At 54.9% G+C, this 22,225-nt stretch overlaps 1 protein-coding gene across 2 annotated transcripts; it reads right to left on the bottom strand.

Annotated features, from left to right (window-relative positions):
- Positions 1–7,312: 7,312 nt before the first annotated feature.
- On the bottom strand, positions 7,313–16,114 carry PLPP2 (phospholipid phosphatase 2). 2 transcript variants are annotated; one of them, XM_027049200.2, is made up of 6 exons: positions 15,957–16,114; positions 12,989–13,140; positions 12,461–12,738; positions 8,316–8,373; positions 7,914–8,090; positions 7,313–7,769 (listed from the first exon to the last, which is right to left on the bottom strand). In XM_027049200.2, exons 1-6 carry the CDS (start codon positions 16,006–16,008, stop codon positions 7,620–7,622), a joined length of 867 nt encoding a protein of 288 aa, XP_026905001.1. In that variant the 5' UTR covers positions 16,009–16,114; the 3' UTR covers positions 7,313–7,619. The 2 variants fall into 2 exon arrangements, with proteins under 2 accessions (XP_026905001.1, XP_026904999.1); XM_027049198.2 differs by having other exon boundaries at positions 15,998–16,108.
- Positions 16,115–22,225: the final 6,111 nt, after the last annotated feature.

Below are 22,225 nucleotides of genomic sequence, written 5' to 3'. Positions count from 1 at the left end.
AAGGGGGTTGATGAGGCCCAACTGAAGATGGCACACACACGAGGCTGGCCCTGGCACACAAAGACTAAGCCTGAACAGCCTGCTCTGATGAGACCCACACTCAATCCTCTGGGGAGACCACTACCCTGCTGGAGGTTCAGCGCTTGGAGCTTCCTGGGACCTAACCCTAACCTTAACTGTGACACTCACATACCGCTCAAACTAAACCTCACCCCAACTCTAAACCTAACCCTACACATGACCCGCACCCACGCATGGACCCTCATTCAGCCCTCCAGGGTGATCACGGCACTGGTGTCGCTTTGGCCCTGGCAACGTCCCCGGACTGAACCTTAACCTTGGCTAAAGCTTTCTCCTAATGGGGACCCAATTCCTAAGTCTGAGGACATGACAGACATGGGGCCCAGAAGTGGAGGAGGATTACTCGGTATGGAACCTGGAACATCACCATGTCATTTCCAAAGACCAGAAGGAGCTCCACACGGGACTTCTTGAGGTCTAACCGAGGAGTGGCCATGGCACCCAAAACTCAGCCTGACTGGGACCCTCCTTAGACCCCTCTACTCAGCCCTGCGGGGAGACAACTGCCCTACTGGGGGTATAGTGCCAGGAACCTCCTGTGACCAAGCCCTAATCTTAACGGTGACCCACAGTATACACGTGAACCTAAACCTCACCTCACTTTAACACTCACCCTACACCTGACTCGCACCATGCATGTACCCTCACATCATTAATACAGGGAGATCACAGGAGTGGTGTCACTTCGGGCCTGGAGATTTCCCTGGCCCAAACCCTAACCGTAGCTAAGGCTTTCTCCACATGGGGACCGAATTCCACACTCTGACAACAACACGCACAATGGGTTGAGAAGTAGTGCAGGATAATTCTGTGTGAAACGTGGAACATCACCATGTCATTTCCAAAGCACGGCTTCCGATGCAGAGGAGGATTCCTGAGGCCTACCGAAGTGTGCGGATATAGATGTCTGGCTTGGAACGCAAAGACTAATGCTAACCGGTACCCTCCCTTCTGCACTCCAGTCAGCCCTTTGGGGAGACAACTGCACTGCTGTAGGTTCAGGGCCTGGAACGTCCTGGGAACTAATCTTAACCCCAAACAGAACCGTAACACTATCCCTAAACCGAAACCTAACATGATCTCTCAACTAACTCTACACGAGACCCACACCCACCCATGTGCCCAAATTTCAGCCCTCCATGGATTTCACGAGAATGGTGTCGCATCGGCCCTGGCGACGTCCCTGGACTAAACCCTAACCCTAGCTAAGGCTCTCTCCTCATGGGGACCCAATTCCAAGTCTGACAACAGCATGCACACGGGTTCGAAATCGCTGCAGAAATACTCAGCATGGAACGTGGAACATCACCATGCCATTTCCAAAGCGCGACTGTAGCTGCACAAGAGGATTCCTGAGGCCTACCCGAAGCATGGGCCATACATTTGTCTAGCCTTGGAACCCAAAACTAATCCTGACCGGCACCCTCCCTTGTGTACTCCACTCAACCCTTCGGGGAGACAACTCCTCTGCTGTGTGGTCAGTACCTTGAGCCTCCTGGGACCTAACCCCAACCTTAAACAGAACCCTCAACCGAAACCTAACCCTATCTATCACACTATCTCTAAACCAGACCCACAGCCACACATGTGCCCTCACTTCAGTCCTCCATGGATTCACAACACTGGTGTCACCTCGGTCCTGGCGACGTCCTTGGACCAAACCCTAACCCTAGCTAAGGCACTCTCCCCATGGGCACCCAATTCCAAAGTCTGACAACAGCACACACACGGATTAGAGAATCAGTGCAGAAATACTCGGCATGGAACGTGGAACATCACCATGTCATTTCCAAAGTGCGACTGCAGCTACAACGGAGGATTTCTGAGTCCTACCCGAAGAGCATTCCATACACTTGTCTGGACTTTGAACCCAAAGACAAATCCTTACTGGAAACCTCCCTTGTGTATTCCACTAGCCCTTCGGGGAGACAACTTCTCTGCTGTGGGGTCAGTGCCTGGAGCCTCCTGGGACCTAATCCTAACCCTAAACATAACCCTAAACATAATCCTCACCCTAAACTTTAACCCTATCTATCTCACTACATCTACACCAGATGCAAAGCCACGGAAGTGCCCTCACTACAGCCCTCCATGGAATTCACAACACTGGTGTCGCTTCAGCCCTGGCGACATCCCAGGACGGAACCCTAACCCTAGGTAAGGCTATCTCCCCATGGGGACCCAATACCAAAGTCTGACAACACCATGCACCTGGGTCCAGAAGCGGTGCAGGATCACTCGACATAGAACCTGAAACATCACCATGTGATTTCCAAGGCCCGGCTGCAGCTGCCCAAGAGGATTCCTGAGGTCTACCCGACCAGTAGCCCATAGAGTTGTGTGGCCTTGGAAGCCAAAGACTAATCCTGACCGCCACCCTCCCTTGTGCCCTCAACTCAGCCCTTCGGGGAGACAACTGCACTGCTGTGGGTTCAGTGCCTGGAGCCTCCTGGGACCTATCCCTAACCCTGACCCTACCCCTAACCAGAACCCTCAACCGAAACCTAACCTTCTCTCCAACCCTACAATTCACCCCTCGAGGGAGATCACGGGTTACAACCCTAAACCTACACTTCAGCCGCACCGTCGCATGGGCCCTCACTTCAGCCCTCGAGGGAGATCACGAAACTGGAGTCGCTTCAGCACTGGCGACGTCCGTGGACTAAACCATAACACTAGCTAAGGCTATCTCCCCATGGGGACCCACTACCAAAGTCTGACAACACCACACGCCTGGGTCAAGAAGCGGTGCAGGATCCCTCCACATAGAACCTGGAACACCATGCGGTTTCCAAGGCCCGGCTACAGCTGCCCGAGAGGATTCCTGAGGCCCACCCGACCAGTGGCCCATACACTTGTCTGGCCTTGGAACCCAAAGACTAATCCTGACCGGCACCCTCCCTTGTGCACTCCACTCAGCTCTTAGGGGAGACGACTGCACTGCTGTGGGTTCAGCACCTGGAGTCTCCTGGGACCTAACCCTAATCCTAACCCTAACCTTAACCCTAACCCTAGTCTTCTGCAGAGGGTCAAGGGTCAGTTCCCAGGTCTGAACCAGGTGGCCTCAGGGATGAGGCTCTGGCCTTGGAGTCGCTGCTGTTGCTGCTACATCGCAGCTGAATGTGGCGTGGCTATTTGTCTCTGACGCTGTGAGAGGGAGAAGTTCCTCTGGCAGCTAGGAGCGAGACATGAGAGGAAAGAGCTGTGTGCCTGTACAGAGCAGCCGCCTGTGGTCAGCAATTCTGGCCTTTTACCGATTGGAGATTCCCATCCAAAGTCCTGGATTCACCCAAAATTGGGCTATTAAGTATATAAACTGGGCCACTTCATTCTACAAGTCTCAACTGTTAAAAAATAAGGCTAACAGAAAAACTGGGGAGCGTGTTTATGTCTCTGACACAGGAGGAGTCCATGGGCTGGTAGAGAAGCCCTAGGAGCTGTCCAGGTGCTGAAAATGTGTTGAAAGAGGATTATAGTTTTTTTAGTCACAGCTCCGTATCTCCTGCCCTCTCCGTCTAAATCCAAGTGTTCAGAGTGATAAGGGCATAGATGTGTCACCACTGCTACTAATGAGTGGGGGGAAACTGCCCTCTTATATCAGGGTGGTAACCAACACTAAGACTTATAATAATCTTGTTTTTCAATTAGGGTTTTATGTTGTTGCAGCTTAAAAAGGGACTCATTTGGGAAATGAATGGATGCTGTTAACTTAGGAAAATTCACTTGAGCAGAATTTTCCTTTTTTGAATATGAAAATTCTCAAAATATACTACAGAGAGTGACATAATGAATACCTACACGCAAACACAGACTTTGCAATTATTATAAATTTGCCATGTTTGCTTGACATCTTCTATTGTGAAAGATTGTAGGTTACAGACATCACAAGACTTCACTCCTAATTAATTCAGTATGCACCTATACCAAAGGAGACATGATCTCCTACAAAACCACACTAGCATTTGCGCATAAAAAACTTTTAAAAAAAATTCCTGCATATCTTCTAATAGTCAGTTAGGAAGGGTTTTTCAAAAGACAATTAACATCAGAAAGTGGGGGAAATATCGAGCATTGAGAACAGGCCATGAGAAATGATACTTCCATGGCTAAGAATTTAGGAGTTTCAAAGAATCAACAGAAAAATCCCCTTTGTAAAAAGAAAAGAGGAACTACTGTTTTTCCATGAAACTATAAGGATAACCCTACAATTATGTGTGTGAGAGCTTGCCTGTGTCTCTGCCTGGTGTACCAATATGTCCTAACTTTCCTAACCTGTAAGAACCACTGGGCCCAAGAAACTGTATCTCTGCTTTCTCATTGATGCATACCAGCATGCAAAGTGTCCGGGTGGTGGTTACTCAAACACTAAGCAGACTGTGACTTTTATGCCTTTTGAGGACTCTGGACACAGGTCTGGGCAATATAGCACTCTGTTTTCACGGCTGTGGTCCTGAGGTCTTCAGGAAGCACCGAGGCACTCTCCCACTCAAAGCCAGCAACAGGGCCCTCGGCTACGTCCTGCTCAACTCCCCCACCTTACAGTTCATCAGCCTTCCCGACACAGCCACCCTCGTGCTCCAGCAAACCGCATTTGGAGTGGTTTCTATCGTGGCTGTTTGCACTGTTACGGCCCAAACCATCACTGTGGCCTTGGTCTTCAGGGTCACTGCACCAGGGAAGAGAGGGCGGCTCCCTGAGCCCCAGCTCCCTGTGGGCTCCGGCTGGGAACCTCGCCCCGTTCCCTGACACAGACACAGCCCGAGCCTGGGTATGTCCTCCTCCTGTGCAGCAACGGCTCCGTCATTGTCCTCTACTGTGTCCTGGAATGCCTCGGCTCTGGGCCCGGGGCTCCATCACTGCCCTCTACTGTGTCCTGTGATGCCTCAGCTCCCGCGCCCCGGGGCAGTTTCATGGTGGCTTTCCTGACGCCTCCAGCAAGTTCCTGACATCCAGCATGCTGGCGTTCTGTGGCATCCAGGCCACCCTCCTGCCTGTCTCCCATAGCACCAAGGGCAAGGTCACGGAGGCCAGAGAGATGGTCTCCATCTGGGGCTTCAAGGCTGCATCTGTGCCCCCAGGTGCTACATTATCCCCCTGAGGCCTGGCCAGAACACCCCAAGAGGGGTGTGGCATAAAGACATCTTCTATGGGCAAATAAACATTAACAGTTAACAGTAAGTCACCCATTTTGCAAATATTTAATGTTTTTTAATGTTTCTTCTCATTTTTGAGAGAGAGAACGAGAGAGAGAGGGGGGCAGGGGCAGAGAGAGAGGGAGACGCAGAATCTGAAGCAGGCTCCAGGCTCCAAACTGTCAGCACAGAGCCCAACGCAAGGCTCCCAACCCACGAACCCTGAGACCATGACCTGAACCAAAGTCAGACGCTTAACTGACTGAGCCCCCCAGCACCCCTGCACTTGTTCAGTACAAAAGTCAAACTCACGGGTCACCTGGGTGGCTCAGTCGGTTGAGCGTCCGACTTCGGCTCGGGTCGTGATCTCGCGGTCCGTGAGTTCGAGCCCCGCCTCGGGCTCTGTGCTGACCGCTCAGAGCCTGGAGCCTGCTTCGGATTCTGTGTCTCCCTCTCTCTCTGCCCCTCCCACGCTCACGCTCGGTCTCTCTCTCTCTCTCTCTCTCTCTGTCAAAAATAAACATTTAAAAAATTTAAAAAAAGTCAAACTCACTGCTGACAATGTCATTGAAAAGGTGAGCTCTGGATGCTCTGCATCATTTGAAGGCGCCAGCCTCTTGGACGCACGCAGGGTCCACCACTCGCGGTGCGTGCCGCTTCTTGAGCCACTGCTCTGGCCCAGGCCCCGGGTTTGCCTCAACTTCATTTTCTGTTTTCCCCAATTACAAAAGCCTTCCCTACACTAAGATTTTGATCATGTCTCCTTTTTAAAAGCATGCACTTCTCACGGTTAGTCTCCATCTATTTTACGTCTATTTCACTTTGGTGAATGGTGGGGAGTCGCCATTCCCAGACTGAGTAGGAGCTGGTTCCGAAGCCCCAGGTGAGTGACCACAGGGGAAGAGTCAGGACAAAGGAGCTGCAGCTTTGTGAGCCCTCCAGGAACGCAGGATGTGGACAGACTCGGAGCCCCAGGAACCCCAGGTATGTCGGTTAAAGGTGGGGACTTCCGAGATGGGAAGATTTAAGGGCAGGGTCCCAGTCAGTTGGAGGGGATCACCAAGCAGAAAGGGGGATAAGGAGCTCAGTGCCAGGCCCATGCCCCACGTGTGACCTTTCAGGCTCCACCATAGGAGGCCTGGGGTACAGCTCTGCAGATTCCGGCCCCTCTGACTATACCTTAGCCATAAGTGAATTTCTTCCCAGGAGTTTCCATTTGAGGACCTCTATTGGGGGAGCAGGATGGGGGAGGGGTGCTTTCAGTAGAGGCCTCCCTATTGTGAGGGGAGAGCCATGAAGACACCTTTCTCCACTGACTCGGCACTTGGGGTTTCCCCAATCCTAGCCCTCCGCCTGGGCCCAGACACCTGCAGGAGCCTCGTGCTGCTGCACCCGACCCCTGACCCAAGCACCGTGCCATGGGGAAAGTGTACCAGGCAGCTGGTGCATTCTCCAGCTTTCCCCTTGCTGATAGGACCAGAGGAAGCCAGTAAAGGCCTGGCTGTTACTTTCATTTGTCTTCTTGACTAAATGGATTCATAGACAATTCTTTCAGTTTCTGGACCCAATTTCAACATCCAGGAAGTGCCCCTCCTCAAAAAAAAAAAAAAAAAAAAAAAAAAAACACCACAAAGCAATTCTTGGACACCACTGGGGTATCCAAGAACTCAATTCTGACACTGTCTACCTCAAGACAGCATCAGATTCTACAGGTTAAGGACTCTGTCCCACCCCCCACTTCAGATGCCAGTCACAAGCCCCAGGCTGTTACCTGTGCTTCTAACCCACTGACTAGACCGGAAGGTCCCAATGACCTCCTCCTTAGGGTCTCTATTTGCTGGAGTGGCTCACAGAAATCAGGGAACACTTGGGTTTACCAGTTTATTAAAGGGTGTGATAATTATGAATCGACAGCCAGATGAAGAGCTACACAGGGTGAGGCCAGGGAAAGAGGGTGCCACTCTCCCCGCAACTCCAAAGGGCAACATTGCCACCAGCCACTTTGACTCCTGAGCTCAGCTGAGCCCCAAGCAAGGCAGTGTCTCCCCCTCTGCTGTACGAACAGTGCTCAGAATGGCCATAAGGGATAGAGACTATCATCAGTTGTCAAGCAAACACTCTATTTTACTCAAAGTCCACCTATACATTACACTTTACAAAAACAGCATCTAGCTGGGTCTCTTGGTCCCCCTCTAATCCAACAAAAGGGAGAAAAGAGGACAAAGTCCCTCTTTTAAACGCTGGGGCTGCCCTGTGCACCCCCAGACCCCTGGGCCAGTGCACAGCAGGCAGGGTTAGTGGAACGCCCACCAGTGGCCAGCACAGGGCACCTGGAGCCCTCACCACCAGGCTAGCGGAGGTCCCCGCCAGGACCATGAACACGCAGATGCACAGAAGGAGCCCGCCTCAAGAGGAGGAGACCGGGTACCCATAGTGGTTGCGGTCAGCTTCACCCAGGGTCAGCGTCAGTGACAGGCTGGGCTTCCGTCCCAGCTCCTCCTCCTCCAGGCAGCGCTGTGGGGGCCGGGACTTAAAGAAGTCCGAGACGTAGCGAACCTAGGAGACAAGACAAGGGCTGATGGGGGCAGGGGAACGGGAAGGTCGTGGGGGGTGAGGGATGGGCTCTGAGGGGGAAGAGTGGAGTGGGGAGGGCAAGAGGATCCCCCCACCCAGGGTGGGTCTCCTGACCCAGGAGCTCACCGTGAGGCCGGCCACCAGTGCCCCCTGCAGGAGGCCAACAAGGACATCACTCCAGTGGTGCTTGTGGTCAGACACGCGGGTGTAGCCGACGTAGAGAGCAAAGGCCAGCAGGAAGAACTGCACTGTGGGCCGCAGAAGCCGCGCCCACTTCCAGCAAAGCCGTGCCTGCACGTAGAGCTGGGGGCCGGAGGGCAGCCATCAGCCCAGGAGCCCGCTGGGCTCACCCCACACCCAGGGCGCAGACGGGAGTGGAGGCCAGGAACACAAAGCCAGCAGGCCGGGAGCCTCCAGTTTCTAAGAACAAACCAGTCACCTCGACCCATCACTACCTCCCCTTCCCCCTTTTGCAGAAGGAGAAACTGAGGCCCAGTCCCACAAGCCAATCCTGGGAAACAGACTCACCGCCAAGAACATCATGCAGTACATCCCAAAGGAGGAGTGTCCAGAATAGAAAGACAGTCTAAGAAAGGAGAGCACAGGTGTCAGGAGGGGCTGCACAGGGAACAGAGCCCAGGGCCCAGGCTCAGAGACCGGGAAGCTCACTACTGACATCTCTGCCTTCGAAGTCCCCGGGCCCCTGGCCCCCAGCCCCCTGTGTATCCCACAGTCTGGGACCCAGCATAGGGAGGGTTTTATGGGGAGACGTGGCCCCTTTTCATTTCCCTGACCACACAAAACAAAGTCTCCAACTGGGGCTCACAGTCTTTAACAAGGATACCGTAGGCCACAAACTCAGAACCAGGGCAGACAAACAGATAACACCACAGTTTGGGGATCATTTCCCATCTGTGGTTCTTGATGCAGGAATTAAGCTCAAGGTTTAGCAAAAAGGACACCAGTGGACAAGAGAATGGCAGATTAAGGAACTCCAAAGGTCCAGCCCTCCATAAACATAATGAAAACACTCGTATGAACGGAATCACACTGGCAGTGGCCACCACCAGCACTAGCAAAACAGACCTCTTTGCACGGATTTGTGATTGTCCGGACCCATCTGGTGGATCTGCAGAGCTACGCCACTCTCCTGTGGCCGACGCAGCTACCTGGGGAATTGCTCTGAAGCCTTTACAGCAAATGTCGGTCACTGCTGCCCAGGGCAATGCATGGCAGCCGAGGCACAGGGACCCACCAGGACGCTCAGGAAAGGAGCCCTGGGCTCTCACCTCTGGCTGACCTTCAGGTGCTGCGCAAACAGGAAGCCTGCCTGAGCTCGGAAGGCAGGCCCTGACACAGCACACACAGCCCATCGGCAAACTCAGAGAGAGGTCTTTCTCCCAGTGCCAGATGTTTAAGGAAATCTCTGTCCAAGTACTAGCTGATCGTGCAGCTAACAGAAAGAACTTCATGGCCACACATGACAAAGAATACAGAACTTACAAAATTAGTTCAAAAAAAGGTCGCTAACCAACCGACCGACAACTGCAACAAACAGCAACAATAATCGCTGGGTGGGAGAGCACAAGATATTTCCAGAGTTGCTACATGACAACATTAAAGATGCCCAGTTCTCAACCAAATAGTCACAAAGCATACAGGGGGAAAAGTGTGGCCTATACACAGGGTGAAAAGAAATCTGTTAATAGAAGCTGTCCCCAGGATGCCCAGGTGCTAGACTTACTGGACAAAGACTTTTCTCTGGCCATTTAAAATCTGTTCAAAGAGGGAAACAATGTCTCACTAAACAGAGAATATCAACAAAGAGACAGAAGTTATCCAAAGGAACCAAACAGAAATTCTGGAGCTGAAAACAGTAAGTAGTATCTGAAATGAAAAATCACTAGCAGGTCTGAATGGGCAGAAAGAACTGTGAGCATGGACACAGGTCAACTGAGACAATTCAACTGGAGGGGCACAGAGTAAGAAGGGAGAAAAAGAGGTAGGCACCAGGGATGCCCACACACACGGGGGAGCCCAAAGAGGGGAGGAGAGACAGACAGGGGCAGAAAGACTATTTGAAGACATAATGGCTGAACACTGCCCAAGCCGGATCAAAGACACGAATCTACACATCTAAGAAGCTTAAGAAGTCGAACGGGAGAAGCTCAGAGACACAGCGTAATCAAACTGCCAAGGACAGTCAGCAAGAACCGTGCACACGGCAAGAGAAGAGACCGCTGTGGTACGAGGGTCCTCGGTACGATTAGCAGCCAGTTTCTTGTCAGAAGCCATGGAAGCCAGAGGCAGTGGGGTGATACTTTCAAAATAACCAAGAATTCTAGGTCTGGCAAAATCACCCCCTAAAAATGAAGGAGAAATTCGGACATTCCCAGATAAACACAAACCGAGAGAATTCATTACTCAAACACCCGCCCTATAAGAAATTCCAAAAGGGAGTCTTTCCAGGAGAAATGAAGGGTGCTAGACAGTTAGTTCAGGCTCACACAAAGATCTGAGATACACGAGTCAAGGTAGTTACACAATACAACCATCAGTATTCATGTACTTGAGCTCGTAATTCCTGATTTTTTTCTAACAATTTTATGGGATGCCTGCGTGGCTCACTTGGTTAAGCATCTGACTTTGGTTCAGGTCATGATCTTCCAGTGTGTGAGTTCAAGCCCAGTGCTGGGCTCCATGCTGACAGCTGAGAGCCTGGAACCTGCTTCAGAGTCTGTGTCTCCCTCAGTCTCTACCCCTCCCGCCACTTGTGTGCTCTCTCTCTCTTTCTCTCAAAAATAAATAGGGGCACCTGGGTGGCGCAGTCGGTTAAGCATCCGACTTCAGCCAGGTCACGATCTCGTGGTCCGTGAGTTCGAGCCCCGCGTCAGGCTCTGGGCTGATGGCTCAGAGCCTGGAGCCTGTTTCCGATTCTGTGTCTCCCTCTCTCTCTGCCCCTCCCCCGTTCATGCTCTGTCTCTCTCTCTCCCAAAAATAAATAAATGTTGAAAAAATTTTTAAATAAATAAATAAATAAATAAATAAATAAATTGGGGCACCTGGGTGGCTCAGTCGGTTAAGCGTCTGACTTCGGCTCAGGTCATGATATCACGGTTCGTGGGTTCGAGCCCCACATCGGGCTCTGTGCTGACAGCTCAGAGCCTGGAGCCTGTTTCAGATTCTGTGTCTCCCTCTCTCTCTGACCCTCTCTTGTTCATGCTCTGTCCCTCTCTGTCTCAAAAAAATCAGTAAACGTTAAAAAAAATTTTTTTTGAATAAACAAATAAAAATTTAAAAAAATAATTTTTTAACTGCACATACAGATGGGTGTTAGCTAGATTTATTGTGGTGATCATTTCAAGGTAAATACAAATGTTGAACCATGTTGCGCACCTAAAACAAACATCGCATCATATTATGTCAATTATGCCTCATTTTTCAAAAACCTGAGTAAAACAGTAATTATACATCTGAGTTGATGAACACACAATGTATAAAATATAATTTGTGAAAATAATCTCATAAGGGGGGCAGAGCTATATAGCCACAAACTTTCTGCACAATCAGTAACTAACGTAAAAGAAGGCAGTAATGAAGAAATTCTAAAGCCAGGAAAAAAGAATATGTAGAAAACAAATAACAAAACACCAGAAGCTCTTTCTTATGGGGGATTACATTAAATATAAATGTATTAACCTCTCCAATTAAAAGGCGGAGGTTGCAAAACAAACTTACAAAGTGACGGAGCTTTGCATATGCCGTATACCTTCAGACGCACAAACAGGCTGAAAGTATGAAAGTGGGAAAAGCATTCCATTCAGACAGCAACCAAAAGACAGCCAGAGTGGCCACGCTGCTATGGGACAAAACAGACGATGAAAAGAAAAGAAAAACACCGTTCGCAGAGACAAAGGACGTTACACAGTGATCAAGGCACACGTGTCAAGAACACATCACAATCACAAAGAAAACGCACAGAACAAGAACCCCGAAAGAAGTGAGGCAGAAACGCACACACCTCACATGTGAGCACAGACACTGGAGAGGCCAGACAAAAGGCTGCACGGTGCGTGACCCCACGTGCGTGAAGCGTCAGAAGAGGCACACCCACCCACAGGAAGGGGGTTCGTGGGTGCCAGGGGCTCAGGGAGGAGGCAGTGCCGGGGGCCTCATAACTAATAGACACAGAGCTTCTTTCTTGGGATGATAAACATAGTCTGGAATACGAGAGTGGGGATGGCGGCACGACACTGTGAATGTGCTAAGAATCAATGAATTGTATGTATTAAAATAGTTAAATCCGTGATTTTTAGGGATGTGAATTTTATTTCAAAATTTTAAACAGGAAAATAGATGCCAATTAATTGAGAAGTTTATCAGAGAATGTGAGAGCACAGAGCAGAAGCCGGACAGTGGGGCCTGAGGTTTGGGGGGGCTGTTCTGCTCGGGACCCCACATCCCGGCCCCACCTCACATCCCCACACCTCCCCAACCCAGGCCCACGGGCCCCACCCGGCCTCACCCCACCTTACCCTCCAGGAAGCTCACCCTTCCACATCCAGCGCCTGGGGGTCCTGCTCTAGCCCCGACTCCTCCCCCAGGGGTGGGAACAGCCGTGGCTTAGGGTCCCCAGCATCGCCCCGAGTGAAGGCGGCCGGTCCAGCACCCACCTGGACTCGGTGACGTTGGCGGGGCTTCCCCTGCACACCTTCTCCACCTGCACGTACACGGAGCAGTTGACGCGGCTCCAGTCAGGGTCACACACCGCCAGGAAGTTGGGCCGCAGACGGCCGATCATGTACTTGGCCAGGTCGGTGAGCGACTGACTCACCGCAGCCCCAAACAGGAACGTCCCCAACACCTTGTAGACGGCCGCCACGTAGTTGTTGAAGTCGGAGCGGGAATAGAGGCGGTCTGTGTATACCAAGTAGGCCTCCCCGGCAGAGACCTGCACAGGGAGCCACTGAGGGCACTCATGGCTGGGCTGGGGAGGCAACTGTGAGGGTCTCCACCAAGCCCTGGCTCGCTGGGCCTCGGACTCCCCACAGAAAGGGCTTCGGGGTGCCTGGCCTCCCGGAGTCTGCTGGGATTCTGGAAACTCCAAAGCGGGGGGCCCCCTTCCCCACATACCATTCAGGGCAAAACTTGGCCCCACCCCCAGCACCCAACCTACCACCCTCCAACCTCTCCTGCCTTACGAGGATGATGGTGGCTGTGATGGTGACCCCAGCCATGAGCCCGTGGGTGATGGTGTCTGGACGGTAGGGGTACCGGATGGACTCATCTCCACAGTAGAACCCTCGCTTATATGGTGCGTTCACAAGCGTCAGGGTGGCAAAGGGCAGAGAGGCTGGGGGCAGGGCAGAGAGTCAGTGGCCACACGGTTCTCCCATGCTGCGTGGTCCCGCCAGCCAAGCCCGGGGGCCACAAATGCCAGCCTTTGCCGGGCACTTGGCCACCTGCCTCGGCCTTCCCTCCCTGGTTTCCTCACCTCCGCGTCAACCTGACGGCGAGAAGGAGCTTTCCCCATGGCGAATGGGAGTCTGCTCCCTCATTAAAACCCCCTCATGGTTCCCCATATTCCTCAGATAAACACCAAAATCCTCCCCGGGCCCATTGTACAGCCCCCACCCCACCTCCGCCCTCACTCACTCCCATCCAGCCTCCTTTCTCCTCCCCGAGCAAACTCCATAAGCATGCAACCGAGCTCCGTCCCCGAGCTACCCTCCCATGCAACCAAGCTACCTTCCCTGAGCTCTGTCCACCCTTCCTGACCGCCCACACTGGCGCCCCTTTCACAGAACAGAATTTCTGTTCTCCACATCTCTGGGCCTGTATGCACTTCTGCAACATAGTGTGATACTTGATTGTCAGCCCCACCCAAAGGGCTTGACGGACACCTGAGGGGGGCCCACCATGTTCAAGGCTGTCCCCGGAGCCTGCCCAGGGCTTGGCCTAGGCAGGTGTTTTAATAAGCATCTTTTAAAAGAAGAGAGGCCCTCCCTGCCCTTCCCTGTAAGGCAGGCCAGAGAGACCAGGAACGCACCACAGAAAGGGCCAGAGCTGAGACACCTGCATTCCTGCCTTTAACCCTGAGCGGGCCAAGGGCCTCGATGCCTCAGTCCAAAGACATATTCAGGAGCCACAAGCTCTGGCAGAATAACGAAAGGCATTGCTGTAGTACTGGGGTCCCAGGACCCCGCTGAGCCAAGGGTGACAAACGAAGGCAGGGTGCCCTTTGCCCCCCAGCAGGGCAGGTGACAAGTGTAAAAGGGTGTGACTCTTCTTTGGCATGAATACCGCAGGAGGCAGGGCCAACTCCTCCTCCTAAGACACCGAATTTAGTGCTGAGTCAAGGGAAACACAGAGGTCTGCCCATGGAGCCGAGTGTTAGGGATAAAGAATCATGGGTCAACGTGACTGGAATCGGGGAGGCCACACAGAAAAGAAGGTGGATCAAGGGAGCTGAGGAAGTTCAGGGCAGATCTGGGGAAGAGCTCCAGGCAGAGGGAAAGGCAGTCCCAGAGAACAGCAAAGGACCCTGCCTGGACGGCTGGAACACTGGGACTGGAGGGTGTTGTAAGAACGGGAATCTTGCTGTGAGTGAGGTGGGAGACACCAGAGAGCTTGGAGCAAAGGAGCAGAGCATGCGTTCAACGGGTTCCCTCAGGCTGCTGTGAGGTAGGGCAAGGGTAGAGGCAGAGAAGCCAGGCAGGAGACCCCCAAAGTTGGGGGGGGGGAGCGGGGAGGCGGGGCCTAGAATATGCTGAGCCACCAAGTCAAGCCCCATCCTTGCAACCCAACCACGGCAGGGGCTGGCGCAAGGGGCCTCGGCGGCAAGGTTAGCCTCCGCCTCCTGTCCCCCAGCCCCAGCCCCAGCCCCTTCCACTGGAGGCTCATCACCCTCAGCTGGAACCAGAGCTGTGGATTCAGGAAGCAGAGCTCAAAGCACTGAACTGGGGGGGGGGGGGGGCCTTTCCCTGCCTGGGAAACTCTGGTTCACACCCTCATGGCAGACACTTCCAGAACCTCCCTGCCTTTACATCATCCCCGCCCCCCATTTTTTCATCAGGGTCCTTGTCACCCAATGAAACCCAACTTCTTATATCGTGAAGCTTCAAGAATGGTAGCGGGGTCTGCCTGGGCCTCGAGCGCCTGGCACAAAGAAGCAACACTGCCTGCAGCAGGTGCCTGAACCTCTCTGGGCTGAAACAGCACCTCCCTTAGACTGTTCCGTGGAAAAGACTTAATTATTTGCATGTCACTTAGCGCCTGGGATACATAAGTGCCACACGGATGTTTAAATGTAAATAACAGGTGCTCAATAAATGATGGCTAGGGCTAGCGGATGGCTAGTCCCCCCTGTGGACCTCTTCCCGTTACCACCTGGCCCACTCCAAAGAGCTTAGGGTTAGGGTGAGGGTTGGGGCTGGCGCGCGATCCTTCAGGGCATTACCCCTCCGCCCTTCAGCGACCTCCGTCCCGGCGGAGGTGCAGGAACCCCACAAGGAGGGGGTGGGGGGTGTGACTTAGGCCCGAGGGGGCCCCTCCACGCGCCGGGGGGTAGAATTCCGGGGCCATTGTCCGCACCGCCCCGGAGCAAACACTCAGCCTTTGTTCCCGGGACCCTGGGGGAGGGGCGGGGAGGGGGGCGGCCTCGGGCCACCCCCTCCCCCAGCCTGGCCCGCAAACCCGCCCGACAGGTTTGGTCTGCGCCGCCGGAGGCGACGGGTCCACCCGTAGCCCGGGGCCCAGCCTTTCTCTCCACCTGTGCACCCCCACCCCACCCCACCCCGCCTGGGAAGGGGGTTCGAATCCCACCGAGCGGCTGAGTGTGCCCGTGGGGAACGCCGATCCCGGGAGTGGGGGTGGAGGTCCTCCCGGCGGTGCCCCGCCCCCGGCCGCGCCCCTGGCCGCCCAGAACCTGGACCGCCGCCCGCGTGAGTCACCGCCCCGGCCGGGGGACGCAAACCCTCCGCGACCCGGGACGGCCGAGGGGGTGGGGGGGCACGCAGGCCGATGTGGGCGCGGAGGTCACCCCAGAGCTCCCCCGCCTGCGGCCCCCACCCCACCCACCCCCGCTACAAACCAGCCCTCGGGGCGCCTGGGCGCGCACCGCCGGGGAAGGGGTCCGCCCCGCCACGCGCGGGGCCCCGCGGCTCTTACCGACCAGCACGCACAGCACGTCGAGCAGCACGAAGACCCACCTCCGCTCCATGCCGCCCCCGCCCCGGGCCGCGCCCGCGCCCCCCGACGCCGGTCCCAGCGCGTCCCGTCGCGCCCCGACCTGGCAGCGGGGTCACATGGGCGCCGAGCTGGGCCCAGCAGGGGCGGGGCGGGGCGGGGCGTGCAGGGGAGGGCAGCGGAGGGCAGGGGAGCGGCGGGAGGGCGGGGCGGGGGCAGAGTCCGGCCGCGGCGGGCAGGGAGGGGCCGGCTGGAGAGTTCCTGCGCGTGGGGGCGGGAGACCCCAGCCCGGGTCTGGAGGGCCCGGAGGGGTCGTCCGCGCCCTGGCCGGGAGGCTGAGGGACCGAGGCCCAGAGTCACCCTCAGACTGGGCAGGCTGAGTCGGGGAAGGGCCGGGTGGCGAGAAGGAAGGAAGGAACCAGCGAACCAGCGAGGGAGGGAGGGAGCGGGCGAGGGGCCAGGCCCCTCTCTGAGCATCGGTTTCACTGGGGGGGGCGGCGCTCGCGCTGCGCACATCTTAGTACGTCTGAGTCAGGAAGTGCCTAAAAAGTATGAAAACCGATGGGGTGTCATGGCTTAATCGCGGGGTTTTTTTTCTCTCCTCCCAATGCTGGAAGAAGCCCTGGCATTCCGGTGATGCGTGGCGTTTCAGGTCAGGCCCCTCAGCACCCACCGTGGAGGCTGTTGGCGCTGTCCCCACTTTACAGAGGAGGAAACGGAGGTGGCAGGAGGTAGACGTAGGAACTCGCTCACAAGCTGGTTAGGTTCTGTGCCCCGTGCCCCCACTAGGTCCCAGGGAGCCCTGAGCTGGGAGGCGCCCAGGAGTCAAGAGCATCTAAGCTAGGGAAACTGAGGTCCAAGGGGCCATCACTAGATCCTTTGGGCTGAAACCATCTGAGAAACCTTGGCGAGAGCCCTGCTTTGACACGGCAGGAAACATGACACAAACACGAGGTTCTGTCACTCAGGGTCACGCAGTGTAAAGGGGGAGGTGGGGGAGAGTCGAACCCAGGGGGCCTGGCCCCAGGGTTTGCTCCCTTGACTTCTCAAACACATTCACCCTCCAAGCCCCTCCAACAACCCTAAAACAGGATGTTTCCCAACTCTTTAAAAATTTTTTTTACATTTATTCATTTTTGAGAGACAGAGCATTAGCGAGGGAGTCTCAACCCTTTTTAGAGATGAAGGGAGCCAGACCCAAAGAAAGACAGGGAGCCCCTGATCCAAAGGTGGCTGGGGCTTAAACTCAGAGTCCCACTGACCCTGCTCCCTGGGAAGGTGACCAGGCACAGGCACTTACAGGGTGCGGGGGACCCAGGAGGGAGCCGGGGACCTTGGGGAAGAGGGGCAGTGTGCAGCAGACCTGGAGCTCCTTTGCTATTAGGGTTGGGGGCGGGTGTCTGAGCGCCAGCTCCTCTGCGCCCTGGGACAACTTCCTTCTTCTGAGGGGCCGGCAGAGACACTCCCCCACACACTCACTCAAAATAACTCAGCCCACTCCCAGGACCTGGCAAAGGCTAGCATGGAAACTTCTGGACCCGGATTTTCCGTCTGTGGTGTGCCGGAAAGATAGTGTGATAGGCATGTCCCCAGTATGGCTTCCCCTCTTTCCAACCGCATTCGTTGTTGGGGGCGGGAGTGATGGGCACATCCTAAAAAAAAAAAAATCCAGCTTCCTCCCTCGCCCCTAGACTTCTTCCGGTGGTGGGGGGGTGGGGAGATCATATTTACTTGCCCAGAGGGATTTTCCAGTGTCTGGGCCGGGGTGGGGCTGTCCCAAGGGTCCTGTTTCAGGCTCGGCTGGATCCCGCTCCTCGAGCAGGTGCGGCACCCCCCCCCACCCCGCAGGTAGGCTCTGGCCCTGCTCACTGGCTTTTCCTGCTGCCACTCGGAGGGGGGGGGGGGGGCGCCCCGGGGTAACGCAGGTCCTGGGCTCCAGCTCCCGTCTTTCATTTGTTCACTCATTCAGGCAATGCCTAATGAATCACGGTTTTTGTGCAAATTACCTGACTTACATGCGATCAGCATCCGCGATGCCCAGCAAAATGTTCCATAAATGCTAGCTAGCCTCCTCATTGCTGTATTTAACTCACTTTAACCTCAGGGTGACTGCCCAGACATGTTCAGTTAAAGTAGACGAAGGGCAATGCTATACCAGAGTCCAGGAAATGCGGGGTTCTTACTGAGCCCCTACTACTCGCTGGGGGGAGCGTGCCAATGGGAGCGTGGTCCTGGGGGTGACCTGGGCCGGGGCTGCGAGTGGGACCCAAGCAGTCTCTAGGGGAGGCTCCTGCGGGCAGAGGCCAGGGGTAGGAAGAAGTATGGCCTGTTCTCTGATGAGCCATCAGCCCTCCCCGCTGACCTCAATCCCACCCTGTCCTTAAAACACACCTGGATAGGGTCAGGATTAAAATCTAATGTGGGCAGTAAGGATTAGGATTAAGGTTAGGAATGGGGTCTGCTAGCTGGGTTCCTTCACACTTCAAGGAGGCTTTGCACTTGGAATCCGTCTTACATCCTTCTCGGAGAGAATCCGAGGCTAGTGAGGCCTGCTCTGGGGACAGAACCTGGGCTGGGAGCCAGCCCTGGAAGGCTTCTCCCCACCTGCAGGTGCCAGGGACTTGCCTATGTCCTCTAGAGACCACACCAACCCCTTGGTCCCTTATGGTCTACCAAGGAGTGGCGGTCAGTTCTCATCAACCTCGTGGGCTCCAGGTGATGGAAGTTGAGGGTGCGATGCCCGGCGGGTGGGCAGAAAGGTGCCGCCCACACAGTGGGTGCCACCTGAGTGCCGCCATCGCTCCCAGGTCTTACTACACTTCTCTCAGAGGCTCAGGCCGTACTGGGAGTTCTTCCAGAACTGGGGCTTAGCCCCTGCTAAGGGTCCCAGAGCTGTACACCTGGGGAGCTGGGACAGGCCGGTCCGCGAGCATGTCTGCCCACCTAAGCCCTGAGGTGGCACTGAAGTACTTCACCAGGAACACCTGACTCACTAGGAACCACCCCGGAGGGTTAATCAAACAGCAGCGGGGAGGCTGCTTCAAGTCCTGGGGAGTCCCCTTCAAGTTAGAATCCAGCAGCGGTGAATTCTGAATCCCAGGTTAAGCTGCCACCTCAGGCAGACCACCCTGACTGCACAGTCACACCCCCCCACCCCCCCACCCCCGCCCAGACACACACGCACCTCCGTGTCCAGCAGCCCCTTGAGCTCTGGCACTATCTGTGTCTGTGTACCATCCTCTCCTCCCCAGCCCTGAGCACCAGGGGCAGGGGCCGGCACACAGCAGGCCCCCAATCAATGCTTACCCAATAACGAATGACTGAGGGCCCACAGCCTGGGGTTATCAGGGTGACTCCCACTCCAGGGCCCTTCAGCCTGAGCACCCCTCCGGACTGAGCTGCCGCTCCTGCCCCCACGTGCTCCCTGCTGCTGTCACCCCTCCACCCAGACCGACCGCCAGACCCTGCCTGGGAGGCCGCTTCTGCCTCCGCGGGTGAGCAGCTGACACAGGCCTGGCCGGTCACTAGTTCAGTTACAAGACACTAGAGGACATACTATTCAAGGGCTTCCGCTGGCGCTACTGGGGGAGGGAGCACAGACACAAGGCCCGGTTCCCTGCAGTTTCCGGTGCCACCGCAGGCACCAGGGAGGAAAGCGCACCTAAGGGTGAGCGTACAGGAAGCAGAACACCGCACCGGCGATGCCCGGCCTGAGCGCTGCCCACACCGCTGCACTGTCCCAAGAGCACAACTTCCAGCGCTGAGAGGTGCTACCGTCTCAAAGCTGAGGAAGGCAGGAGGAGGACAGCTGCCACCACAAACAGGGCATGCTGAGCAGCGCCACGGTCACAGGGAAGACTGGCAGGGGCCTCTGTGTGTCCAGATCAACACTAGGAATAGGACTCATTTACAAACAACAGGCAGGGCTGGAGAAAGGGGGACCCCCAACCCAGAGGAAAGTGCATCCAGAAACGACCCAGAGGCTGAAACAGCAAAGATCCCAGGTGACTATCATAAAAAAGTTAAAGTTTCGACAGGAGAAGGTAGAAAATGGGGAATTTCAGCAGAGAAATGGAAAAACCCAAGTACACATACCGGAACCAAAACATACGAGGTGTGAGCGAGACAACGCTGGGGGACGGGCCACACGCAGTGTGCGTAGCAGCTGGGGGTCCGCAGGAGGGAAGGAGACACGTGCGGAGGCCTGCGGGGCAGGGAGCACCCGGCGGTCTCGTGTGTGGCCGGACACTCGGGGGCAGCAGAGATGTCAGGAGAGACAGTGGCCAAGACGTCCCCAAACTTAGGAAAGGCACTAACCAGCGTGCCCAAACAGCTCCGCATAAAAGCCACACCTCCGTGCGCCCCAATCAGACTGGGGGCGCCACATACGAAACAAAAATCACCGTCAGAGGAAAGAGACAGGCTCTACCTGGGGAAACACTGGAGTTCTTCATCTGAAGCAACAGAAACCAGGGGTAAATGGACCATATTTAAGATGCTGAAAGAAAATAAATCAACCCAGAATCCTGTATCCAGCAAAAATAAAACACAGCTAGGAAGTACTTCAAACACGGAGAAATCAGGGCCTGACTGGTCAGGCCAGCAAAGCTGCCACCCACAGACACTGAGCGCAGCGCCTCACAGTGACAGACGAGGAGCCCGCCCGGAAACCCAGAGTCCAGTGAGGAGTGAGCACAGGGACAGACACCCACCTTCAAAGGCCACGCAGAACAACGAGCTCCCACGACACCCGTCTCCAAAGCCTGGAATGCAGACACCGAGGGCTGGGGATTTCTCACAAAACTGGACACGCTCTTGCCATTTGATTTACCCAACCGAGTTGAAAACGTGTGCTTGAAAACAAACGTGCACACGGATTTTGCAGCAGCTGCCTCCAGAAGTGCCCAAACTGGATGCGACCAAGACACCTTCAGCAGGAGGGGATGCCAGCCGTGGTCCACGCAGAGGCTGGAATACTACTCAGCACTAACAGAAACGAGCCATCAAACCACAGACTTGGAGGCGCCTTCAGTGCACAGAGGGAAGGAAGCCGGGAGGGCCACACTGCACACACACACCAAGGGACACCCTCATCAAGCTGCTCAGAACCAGCAAGAAAGTCCAGTTTTAGGTTTCAGTACAATCACACACTTATCTGTGAAGCCCTCACTAATCTCCCCAGAAAAGCCAAACATTTTAGGATCTACTGCACCAGGATTAGAGAGCCATGTCAGAATGCTGCAATTACAGGTGTATCTGCAAGCCTCTTCCCTCGTGTAGACATAAGCACCCTGAGATAAGAAACATCTTACTCATTTCTTTACCCAAAATATAATTTAGCGCTGACCATACAGGAATGACCAAAAGAACAAACAGGTGAGTGACACCCCAGGGCCTGGGCGGCTCAGTTGGTTGGGTGTCCGACTCCGGCTCAGGTCACGATCTCACGGTTCGTGGGTTTGGGCTCTGTGCCAGGCTCTGTGCTGACAGCTCGGAGCCTGGAGCCTGCTTCGGATTCTGTGTCTCCCTCTCTCTCTCTCTCTCTGCCCCTCCCTGGCTCTCACTGTCTCTCTCTCTCAAAAATAAACAAACATTAAAAAAAAATTTTTTTTTTTTTTTAAAGATACTTCTAACCTCTAACTCTCCAGAAACGAGAAACAAAGAAACAAAAGGCATGTTATTGAATACCGGGAAGCAAAAAATAAAAAAATAAAAAGATAAAAATCTTAAAAGCTGGATAAAAAAACTGAGATAAGCAGATTTCTTGTTGTAAACAGAGCCAACCAGAAGACAGCAGAGCAACTTCTCTAAAGCACTCAGGAAAATGTAACTACACGAAAACGCCTCAATCAAAATCATTCTCAAGTCCCTCTAGTGCCCTGGCCCCTGTGCCCTGGCTTCCAACACTGGACAACCAACCCTGCAGGAATAAACCCCAGATGCCGAGACCCTGACTCCCCCGACCCTCCCAACATACCTGGTACCTGATTCGTCCTCTCTTGGACTCCACCCCCGTCCCAGCCAGGCTGCCCCTCTCCCCGCTGTCTCCCGCCCCCCCTCCCGGTAAGGCGCCCCACCTGACTCTGCCTCCAGCCCCCTCCCCTCTGCAGTCACCACAGGCAACTACAAACAATGGTCTTAAGCCCCTGCTTACTCCCCCAGGGACTCCAGACCCAGAATGAAGCCAGCCATCCCTGACCTGCCCAGCCTCTCCCACTACCCTCCAGCTCTCACCCTGGGCCTCTTCCCCG

The sequence above is a fragment of the Acinonyx jubatus genome, chromosome A2 (genome assembly GCF_027475565.1).
Source record: "Acinonyx jubatus isolate Ajub_Pintada_27869175 chromosome A2, VMU_Ajub_asm_v1.0, whole genome shotgun sequence".
Classification (NCBI taxonomy): Eukaryota; Metazoa; Chordata; class Mammalia; order Carnivora; family Felidae; genus Acinonyx; species Acinonyx jubatus.
Note: the sequence above shows the minus strand (reverse complement) of the source record. Positions and strands in the feature narration are given on the sequence as shown.

Bases quoted from the DNA above. Each gene is read 5' to 3' on its own strand.
- PLPP2 (XM_027049200.2), bottom strand. From the start codon at position 16,008: ATGGAGCGGAGGTGGGTCTTCGTGCTGCTCGACGTGCTGTGCGTGCTG. The intron at 8,374-12,460 runs GTGGGTGCTGGA...CTCCTTTCTTAG, and splicing joins GCCAACGTCACCGAGTCCAG to ACTGTCTTTCTATTCTGGAC. The intron at 7,770-7,913 runs GTGAGCTCCTGG...CTTGTCTCCTAG, and splicing joins CACTGGTGGCCGGCCTCACG to GTTCGCTACGTCTCGGACTT.